Raw genomic sequence first — 9,776 nt, 5'->3', positions numbered from 1 at the left:
CCCCCTCGCGAGGGCCTCCGCAGCCACAATCCTGTGCGTGCGTGCATTCTCAGCGTTTTAAACACGGCATGTGTGTGCATGTGCTTGTGTGTTTGGCAGCGCCTATACTTGCGGAGCAGCTGTGCGCCACAAGAGAGTCTGAAGAAAACAGCGGCAGAGAGAGGAAGATAGCACACATGCAAATTACTCATATCATCACACACACACACACGCAGCCGCGGAATGGGTGCACTCAACCACAAAATCAAAAAGCAAAACAAAACAAAAAGCCGAAGCGTGGGACGACCAGCGCACACACACTCTCATTACTCCCGTAAAGCAAAACACACACACAGAGGGAGAGAGAGAGAGGTCGCCCACTCAATGCAATAAAAACAAAACAGAAACAGTTACGGTGCTCCGTCCATGCAGCCAGGCAGGACGGCAGCGGTGCGTGTCGTGCAAAAGAGAGCACCAACGGGCCTGCATGGGTGTGCATGCATATATACAGTGGACACATTATTGTGTGTGCCTCGTGGGGTGAGGTGAGGGCGAGAGTCCATGCAAGGGGACACACACACAGAGAGAGAAGGAAGAGTGTGTGTGCGGGCGGTGCATGGCTCCCTCACTCTCACGCAGCCACCACCACAGCAGCCGCACACGCAACAACAACAAGAAGCAAAAGAGGGGAGGTGGTGTGGGAGACCGCAGTGCTGCCGTCACTGTCGCCTTTTGTAGCCGTATCATTTGTTTGAATGATGGTAGCTGTTTTCGCTGTTGGTGGTGCCGCCTCAGTGGATGTGGGGGCATCGTTGGTATTATGAGCTGTGTGGTTGCTTGTTTCTTTGGGGCTAGGCCGTTCAGCTTTGTCATTATTCTCATCCCCCGTACTCTGGGCATCGTCGCTGTCATTTGTAGAGATGGATGATGAGGTTGTTTCCGCATGTCTGCCGATAACGGCAGCTTTCACCATATTTGATGCATCCTTGTCCTGATCTTGTTGCTCTGTCTCAGCATCCCCTGAAAGTTCTTTCAGTGCTTCGGGTTCCGTTTTGTTTTGTGACGGTGAGTTTTCGTTTGTTTGGGTTTTTGGTTCCTGTGAGAGATCTCGTGTTGTTGAACTTTCTCCTGTTTCTGAAACTGTCACTGGTGGTGATGCTTTTGGCTGTGATACTTCCGGCGTTGGTAGTGGTGGTGGCGTTGTTAATTTTACAGGTGGAGTGCTGTCAATGGGCAAAACGATGGGAGGTGTTTCCTCCCTCGTGGCACGCTTATCTGTACTGTTTTCATTGGCATTCACACCGGTAACTTGACTGTTGGCTTCTTCGTGCGTATTAGCAACTTGGCGTTCTGCCTCGGGTTTGGGCCCCTCCACCAACGCCTCCACTTTGGGCGGTGTGGTGCTTGAAGGCGTTTTGATTTCTCCTGACTGCGTAATTGTTGTTTGAGGGTCCCTGCTCGGAGTGGAGGGCTTGACTCCGGAGGGCTGTAAACCTTCACCGGTTTGGGGAGTGTGAGGAAGAGGCGTAGGTAGAACACCAGAAGGAGTAGCCTTTGAAGAAACACCTCCAAGTTGACTGCCACCACCTGAGCCGGGAGACCCCAAATTAGAGGCTCCACTTTCTCCGCCGCCACCAACGCCACCAACGCCACCAACGCCAGGAGCAACAGACACATCAGATAGAGCTGCTGGAGGTAAAATTGAAGGCTCCTCAGATGAAACTAAAGCCGGGCCAATGACGGTTTGATCATAATCATTTTCGTCAACTGAAACTTCAGCGGCGACGATGGGCAACACAGAACGCAACGAAAGCGTGAGCGCGGTTTTGTTACATCCGCTCGACAAATACAATTTTTTCTTTCCAAACTCTCCCGACGCCGTACAGCCATCCAGTGCCTTGTTCTCGCGGTTCCTCGCATAAACCCCACAGGCACCGCACCACAGCACGCAGAGGGCACACACCAGCAGCACACGGCCAGTCATCATCATCGCCATCACTCCTCTCGCTTACGTGCAGCCTTCAGCACAAACCAACACGTCAACGCAGAGAGAAAGGAAAAGGAGAGACAAGTCACACAGCCACGCCACAGTAACAAATGGCACGATTGGAAGCTGCAGCGCACACACCACGAGACAGATGGAATCAGTGCGATTGCAAAGCTCGCACACCGCACTGCAAACCAGAAGTTTAAAAAGCAATATGAAACAAGAATTAAAAAAACAAACCAGGGCTCCAGTGCGCATGCATATGAATGTGTCCGCGATGCATTCAACGTGGCGGATGCGGGGCACAACGCGGAGCACACAGCATGGCAGCGAATACAAATAAAGCAAAACACGATCATCATAATTACTCTTACTTTATACATCGGACCACAGTGGACGCACACATGTCCCCGTGGCTGAGTGCTGGCACGCACAGTCCGCACACACCTCTTCAGACCACAGCGGTGTACGCCAGCGCGGATACGGCGAGCAGCAGCGGGGCACACACCCACGCAGAGCTGCTGAGGCTGCCGTCGATTTCGCGAAGACGTGACGGTGCGCGGGTGGTCGTCGTAGTTGGCGCCTCTGTAGTCGTAGTACTTGGTGCCACTGGCGCAGTGGTGGTCGTGGTCGTTGTAGTTGGTGCACGTGTTGTAGTGGTGGTTGTCGTGGTTGGTGCCTGTGTTGTATTCGTCGTCGTATCTGGTGTCTTTAACACAACAGAGCTCCCTTGTGTCTTTCGCAGGGTAGGGTCCTCACATCCTGATCCTTCGTCAACGCCTGTTTCACCTTCCGGGTTCGCAACAATCTCCGTCTCTGAATCCTGTTCCTCGTCAGACTGATCTTGCACATGTGACTAAGGGGACAACAAATCCGTATTTTTATTCAGTCCACCAGTCGTTGTCACGCACACGGACGGGCAGCAGCACAGGACGAGCACCAACAGGGCGCACAGCAGACGGCACGTCGTCATCATCGTGAGTGTGGTCGTTCAGTGGTGTGAAGCTGATCTGCACAGTGAGGGACATGGAGAGCAACAGGGGAGACGAGAGGTGCGGCAGACACACACAGAGGGCACACCACATGAGGAGAGGGCAGCAGCCAGGCATGCACCGTACGCCGCACACCACGCACGACACACACTCCAATCCACGGCAGGCACACACACACAGCCCTGCCGCAACACCAACACACAGATGGAGGAGGGAGAAGCAAACAGGAGCGGCACACAAGGCTCCACCGCATGCACACACGGCGAGAGCGGTCCGTCGTGCCTGCACCCCTCACGGAGGGTACGCACACACACAAGAGGAGGTGCAGCGCACACAGCAACACAAAAGCAAGGTAACAATACAAAAAGGAGATCCCCGCACACCACGTGGATTGTTGGTCCACGGGAAGTGCAGCCAATATTCATCACAAAAACAATTCATTTTTCTTTGACCTTCGTCCATATTCAGCACACACCACTTCATGCAGGCACAGCCACCACCGCAGCAGCAGCAGCAGCACGCATACGAGACAATAAGACGCAAAGGATGGGAGGTGGTGTAGAAGACCGCCGTGCTGCTGTCGCTGTCGGCGGTGGTCGTTGTTGCTTCGTCATTGTTAGTGACTGATGTTGTCGTTAATTCTTCCGGCTGTTTGACTGGGAGCGATGTTAAAAGACAATTGTTTTCCTGGCAGTCATTTGATTCCTCTCCTTTCCCGTCGATTTCTGTGCTCGCCGCTGTGGTAGGCGAGACGCTGACAGGGCTGCCAGCACCATCTGACTGAACTTGGTCTGCTGTGTTCTCGTCCCCATTCCCACTGCACCAGCTGCTGGGGGCGGTGCCGGCCGCATCAATCTATGGGTGTGTCCGCAATCGATAGGAACTTGCATCGACAGGGACTTCTGCACCGACGCTCGGGGATGGGGGAACAGTGGCGACAAACAGAACAGCGCATGCCGCCTCGGAAAATCCGCAAGGCGTACTGGCGCGGACAGCGTTGTGGTCTCGCGGCGACGGAAATAAATGACGGTGCGGGTGGCGTTCTCTTCGTGCGTCCCCTCCGGCCACTCCTTGCCGTAAAGCATTGCCTGAGCACATTGGATTCCACCTGAGATACCAATTAAAAATGTTTTTTCCTCCAAATATATTGTACTCGCATGTGGCGACGGCAGCCCGCAATTTCTCCAGCGGATACACCTGCGATGCACGGTCGACACATTCCACATCCACTCGTCGTGCACCATCCAACACCATCTTTTCCTTGGAGCTACGAATAACACCGGGCACGCACTCCTTTGCGGCCGTCCACGGCATGCGCCTGCGGTGAGGATCCGGAGAAAGTCCCATTCCTTTTGTGCAAAAAGTCATGGAGCTGACGCCGTTGAGCGCGTCCCGGCGAGGGCAACAACAGCCCGCCGCAGCACTCACGAATGCCCACCTGTTGATTCCTGCGCGAAAAAAAATAGACAATGGACAATGGAGGGAAAAGCGCGCACAAATGCCCTGGCAAGAAAGGTCAGCACCGGTGGATGAACACTGAAGCCGTGGGTGCATGCCCCACAAATGTCTTTCCTTTTTTAGCCGCCTTCTTAGTTGCATGGAAATGGCCCGCAAACGCACACGCAAGAAAACAAGAGTAAAAGGCAAGCAGCGCAGCCGTTGAAACACACACATGTGCATTGTATGAAACGCTTCATGGAAAGGAACGGAATGCAGGAAGAAGCGCACACAATTTCCACAGACACCCGCAATCGTGTGTGGTTGCTTCTGTTCCACTCTTTGGCCCTCGATGCGTTCCTGTGCGTGTCTCGCCCGTGAGTCACAGTGCCGTAGGGTGCTAAGTCCCTGCACAAACACACGCACCTCAGGACGCGGCATCGAGGATTCCCCAATGACCACATCACAGCCATACCTTTTGGATATCTCATGGACCGAGCGCCTCTCGCTGCAGGCCACACCACCCAAAACAAGCAGCACTATGCGCTGAGGAGTTGTGAGGGCAATCGTCCCACCATCACCGCCACACAGATCAGGATGATTCTCCCATTTGCCACCACACCCTTGAAATGGCCCGGCGTTGTTCCCTCATGCTCCACTGTTTTGGCCACCACTTGCGCCATTTGGCCCCATCGCATGATCGCGCTCCATCGATGTCAACGACAGCCCAACCCGCAGCATCCTATTCCTGCCCGTCTCCATAATCATGCAGGCATGCTTCTGAAAGGGATCCCCGTCCGTCGCGGCGTTGCTAGTAGAATTACTCGTGCTCCGTCCGCCCTGCGCCGACGCCGTGCTCTCTGGTTGCACGCTCCCGGCCCTCCTCGTCACATGCTCAAGGTTCGCAAACAAATGGGCGTCTAACGTCAGTCCACCGTCTCGGATCAGCTGCTGCTTATTGGCCTCCGTCAACTCGTCGGTGTTGCTCGCAGTCACAAGCAACAGGAGGAGACACAGACGCACAGGCCGGGGCATCGCGGCATCCCTCGTCAGGTGCCGCACGCCATCCAGGTTTTTCCTGAGGTGTTTTTGCCCAGCGACGATGTCTTTTTCCACCTCCCGCACCTCCGCCAGTCGCTTCTCCCGGTACTGTGCCACAAGCCTCGCGCAAAAAATCGATGTGCAGCGACGGTCTGGCTTGCCTCTCCCAAAACTCCGACGGAGCCCGCACCGCACTGCCCAACTCCGCAAGCTTGGCCTTCGGCTCCCCGCCCTGCGCCAATCCCGGGTGATACACGTGGAGTTTTTTCAGCGCCACCGAAAGCTCCTACACGCACTGCGTAAGAAAACAATGACGGTAGGAGCACTAGTATACATCTTCCTCATCAATTACTGCCGCTTCGAGCCCTCACCCAGACGATTCCTACAGGTCTGCTCATACAAGTTATTCTCCAGCGGCATCAGGTCATCAAGCAGAAACTGACATGTGCGTTGGTGCATCAGCGGCGTCACCGTGACACAGCCCCAATCAACGATGATCCGCACCGGGTTGCCGCAGCTGTCGGCGCCACTAAGCGAAATCCGGCTCGTCGTAGCAGAGCCTGAAAAGCCCTCAAAAAAGGTTCCGACAAACCCATGGCAGATGCTGCCTCTGTTTTGGTGGCGAATAACAGGCACACCGTTGTTCATGGCGTGAAAAGCCGCCACAATAAGTGACTCAGCAACGTTCAAAACGGACTCTCGAGTCGGCGGCGACAGTGGCGACAGAAGCTGAGGGAATCCATTCTGCATGCTGGGGTGGAACACCAGCACTTCAGGGGCGCTGAAGTCTAACATAATGTCCTTGGAACGCATCGCCCTCGGCGCTATCCGAGCCCGCACCAGTTGAAGGCGGCGATGCGGGGTGCACCACAACGCAAAGATGTGTGCATCCCTGTGCGGGACCTTTGCCATCCAATCCTCAGCCACGCGGCTCACAGACGCATCCTCCACGGCAAAAAGTAGGGTGCAGGGCTGCTGATAACCGGCTACCGCGGCGTCATGAGGTCCCCGAGCAGCGTCACGCCGTGCTCCATGAGATCATGGAGACGCATTGAGCAGCTCAGCACAGCCGCAGCATGGGCATCGCAGTAAAAAACTTTGGACAGTCCATGAACGACGTCAAGCATGTGATGGAACATATGATCCCGCACACAACCACAAACGCCATTGCTGGACTCACGCGGCTGCCAGCTTCCGTCGGCCTTGCTCGCACCAACCCGCCCTGCATACCATGTCAAGTAGAAGTCACACAGACAATGTGCTTGGATATGCGTGTTTGTGTCTTGTGTGCGCACATTTGACTCGCACCGTTTTTTGTGTATGTGCGTCTCAGAAAATCTAACAAGCACACAAGCAAAGCCATACGACCATACGGTGGCCCCCACATCGGCAACCAACACAAGAAGAGCAGTGCTCATCGGAAGTAACACCAGTTTCAAACGCAAAGTCAGACGGAGTACACACAGCACATGCATATGGAGAAAGGGACCAATTGAAATGGATGTTTTTCTATTGGGCTTCCAGTGCTGATTGCAGGCCACGCAGAAGGAAGCGCAGTCCCCTTGCAGCGCAACGCCGACCACACCGCAAATCGATAGAGTGTTGCCACGGCAGCAGCAGAGACAAGCAGAAGAAGCAGCGGACAGGGACAAGCAGCAGCAGTGTGTCATCACGGGGAGTCGGGGACGGGCCTGCTCGCCGTCCGTCTCGCTGCTTCGATCCCTGCCGCCGAGAGAAGCTTCTCGCGGTCTGTCGGAGCATCCTGGCCGGATCCACTTTTCCTCGGTCAAAAAATTCCTTTCGGGAACAGCCGTGTCTACATCCTTCGGTGGTGTGCCGTGGTCGGTCTCAATGCTCCCCGCAACGGTGACGGATGCCCCTGGGAAGTCTTGTTCAGTAGATGCCGGTGAAACCGTCCTGCTCCACATGCTCTCTCCTCGCCGTCCCACGGAGCCACCGGAAGTAGGCTACCGCTGGTGGCGGATATCGTGCACACCTGCGCGTGGTCACGGCAAATAGCGTTTCCCCCAGCGCAGGGTCGAGTGGCCCACGCAATCGTCGCTCCGTCCGTGCATGGGACCAACGGACGTTGCCCTTTTCAGTCACTTCCAAATGCACCTGCATGCCGAGGCACCTCAATGCCGCATGCGCTACAGCACTCAGATGTGTCTCCTCCGGGTTCCTCGCATCCGTCGTGTTGGTGAAAAGCGTTTCCAGAAACCACGAAGAGGGCTCATCCCCAGGCATCGCAGACAAATATTCTCCCCTCCCAAATAACAGCCTCAACATCCCCCACATCCAGTGCGGGATCACTGATGGGGCAACTGTCCATCGGGCGTTTTGCTGACATTTCAAGGATACTCCGTCTACACCAACCGCTGGAATACCGTTCCGACGCGCAGCATCTGGCAGAAACGCCCAATGCGCAGAGCATGTAGCAATATTCACTCATGTTCAGTGCGGAGCACTTCCTCTGCAGCAGCCGGCGCCCCCAATCGGTGCCATCCACTCATCCCTCGCGTGGCGCTGCGACCAGTGCGACTCCAGCGTCCTCCCGTCCCCATCGTCATCCTGCAGCTCCATGCCATCAATGTCGTCGCAGTCTTTGGGCTCCCTTGCAGGCATCGCGGAAGTCGCCGAGTGCACCACCGCCAACAGCGCCCTGCCACGCACACCGGCAACATTCCTTACCATGCTGCGGCCTGCCATGTGCGGGCAGGTGAACCCGAGAGCATGGGCCATCAGGTGCGCGGCGAGGCGGGTGGCGATGCATCAGTGAAATAAAACTGACAGAAAAAGTGCATGGCGCCAGCGACTGGACGGCCATCCTCCAGCGTGGCGCACGGCAGTACCCACACACCGCCAAACGCCGCAGCCACGTACAGCACCATGACAGCATTGAAAACACCAGCGGAACGATGCCCAGAAGTTACCGTAAAACAACTGCAAACACTGCCCGTGGCAAATGAGGACACAGTCAGCGGACCCTCCAATGGCTGGACGAGCAGACGATCCGCATGCGGGTTTACAGCAGCAGGGACAGTCTCCTCGGCAAGGATGTTCTCTTGCGCAAGGGTCAAAGCACCATTCTTACAGACAAACGCGCCGTCCAAAGAATTTACTGCGCAACGCCAAAAGAAGCCGCAGTCCTTCCTGATGCCACACGGGTTCGTTGTTTACGTCTTAATGCGGAAGGGCAGCTGTCGGTCCTTAAGACGCCGCTGCACACCCGCAATGCATCCTGCGCCCTGAGATGCATTTTCCTCACCGTAAACGAGATAAACCTCGCTGTGGGAGCGCTCCACATCGTCTCGAAATAAGGAACACTTCAGGATGAAAGCAGGACATCCGCCGACAAATCACATCGCACAGATCATCAATAGCAGCACCAGAGGCGATGCAGACCGCATGGTGAAGTGAGTCAAAGGACTCATTTCATAAGCCAAAGACAATCTTAATGACTTTACAAGAATACAAGAAACTGGCGCTTCCTCAACAAAAACGAAAACATAGAAAAATAAAAACAAAAATCCAGTGTCCGCACCAAAGCATGCAGCCGATCAGAAAGTGCAACGTGTGCACTCAACCACAACACAATAAAAACAATAAAACAAAAAGCCGAAGCGTGGGACGACCAGCGCACACACTCTCTCATTACTCCCGTAAAGCAAAACACACACACAGAGGGAGAGAGAGAGAGGTCGCCCACTCAATGCAATAAAAACAAAACAGAAACAGTTACGGTGCTCCGCCCATGCAGCCAGGCAGGACGGCAGCGGTGCGTGTCGTGCAGAAGAGAGCACCAGCGGGCCTGCATGGGTGTGCATGCATATATACAATGGGCACATTATTGTGTGTGCCTCGTGGGGTGAGGTGAGGGCGAGAGTCCATGCAAGGGGACACACACACACAGAGAGAGAAGGAAGAGTGTGTGTGCGGGCGGTGCATGGCTCTCTCACACTCACTCTCACGCGGCCACCACAGCAGCCGCACACGCAACAACAAGAAGAAGCAAAAGAGGGGAGGTGGTGTGGGAGACCGCAGTGCCGCCGTCGCTGTCGCCTTTTGTAGCCGTAACATTTGTTTGAGTGATGGTGGCTGTTAGTGCTTTTTGTGGTGCCGCCTCAGTGGATGTGGGAGCATCGTTGGTATTACCATCTTCGGGCCCGTCTTGTGGTTCTTTGCCGTTAGGCCGTTGAGCGCCGTCGTCAACCTTGTCCTCCTTGTTGTGAGCTCCACCAATGCCGCTTTTAGATACAGATGATAATACTGTTTCCGCTGGAAGACTTGTAGGTCCATCCTTCATCGGATCTGGTGTGTCCGTGTCTTGTCTTTTTTGG

At 55.1% G+C, this 9,776-nt stretch overlaps 2 protein-coding genes and 4 pseudogenes across 2 annotated transcripts, besides 9 other annotated features; all 6 read right to left on the bottom strand.

The window, feature by feature from the left end:
* Window positions 1-567: a sequence feature (heterozygous, Esmeraldo-like haplotype).
* Window positions 568-1,120: a sequence feature (areas merged during assembly that could not be assigned to a particular haplotype. This can correspond to areas where the two haplotypes were merged or to regions with more than two copies in the genome that were merged during assembly.).
* Tc00.1047053503771.90 (mucin-associated surface protein (MASP), putative) lies at window positions 611-1,975 on the bottom strand (the record flags this gene model as incomplete). The annotated part of the gene is made up of 1 exon (XM_801061.1): window positions 611-1,975. One exon carries the CDS (start codon window positions 1,973-1,975, stop codon window positions 611-613), a length of 1,365 nt encoding a protein of 454 aa, XP_806154.1.
* Window positions 1,121-1,891: a sequence feature (haploid, Esmeraldo-like haplotype).
* Window positions 1,892-2,121: a sequence feature (areas merged during assembly that could not be assigned to a particular haplotype. This can correspond to areas where the two haplotypes were merged or to regions with more than two copies in the genome that were merged during assembly.).
* Window positions 2,122-2,585: a sequence feature (areas merged during assembly that could not be assigned to a particular haplotype. This can correspond to areas where the two haplotypes were merged or to regions with more than two copies in the genome that were merged during assembly.).
* Tc00.1047053503771.74 lies at window positions 2,418-2,942 on the bottom strand (annotated as a pseudogene).
* Window positions 2,530-2,666: a microsatellite.
* Window positions 2,586-2,888: a sequence feature (heterozygous, Esmeraldo-like haplotype).
* Window positions 2,889-9,776: a sequence feature (areas not merged during assembly with more than two copies in the genome that could not be assigned to a particular haplotype).
* Window positions 3,627-4,382, bottom strand: Tc00.1047053503771.60 (annotated as a pseudogene).
* Window positions 4,796-6,664, bottom strand: Tc00.1047053503771.40 (annotated as a pseudogene).
* On the bottom strand, window positions 7,914-8,846 carry Tc00.1047053503771.19 (annotated as a pseudogene).
* Window positions 8,931-8,966: a sequence feature (T-rich).
* Window positions 9,404-9,776, bottom strand: Tc00.1047053503771.10 (mucin-associated surface protein (MASP), putative; the record flags this gene model as incomplete). The annotated part of the gene is made up of 1 exon (XM_801060.1): window positions 9,404-9,776. A coding segment is annotated over one exon (373 nt), but the record flags the coding sequence as incomplete, so codon positions are not given.

This window comes from Trypanosoma cruzi, genomic scaffold (genome assembly GCF_000209065.1).
Source record: "Trypanosoma cruzi strain CL Brener 1047053516731 genomic scaffold, whole genome shotgun sequence".
NCBI classification, from domain to species: Eukaryota; Euglenozoa; class Kinetoplastea; order Trypanosomatida; family Trypanosomatidae; genus Trypanosoma; species Trypanosoma cruzi.
The sequence above is the reverse complement of the archived record's forward strand: the minus strand, read 5'-3'. Positions and strand labels throughout refer to the sequence as shown.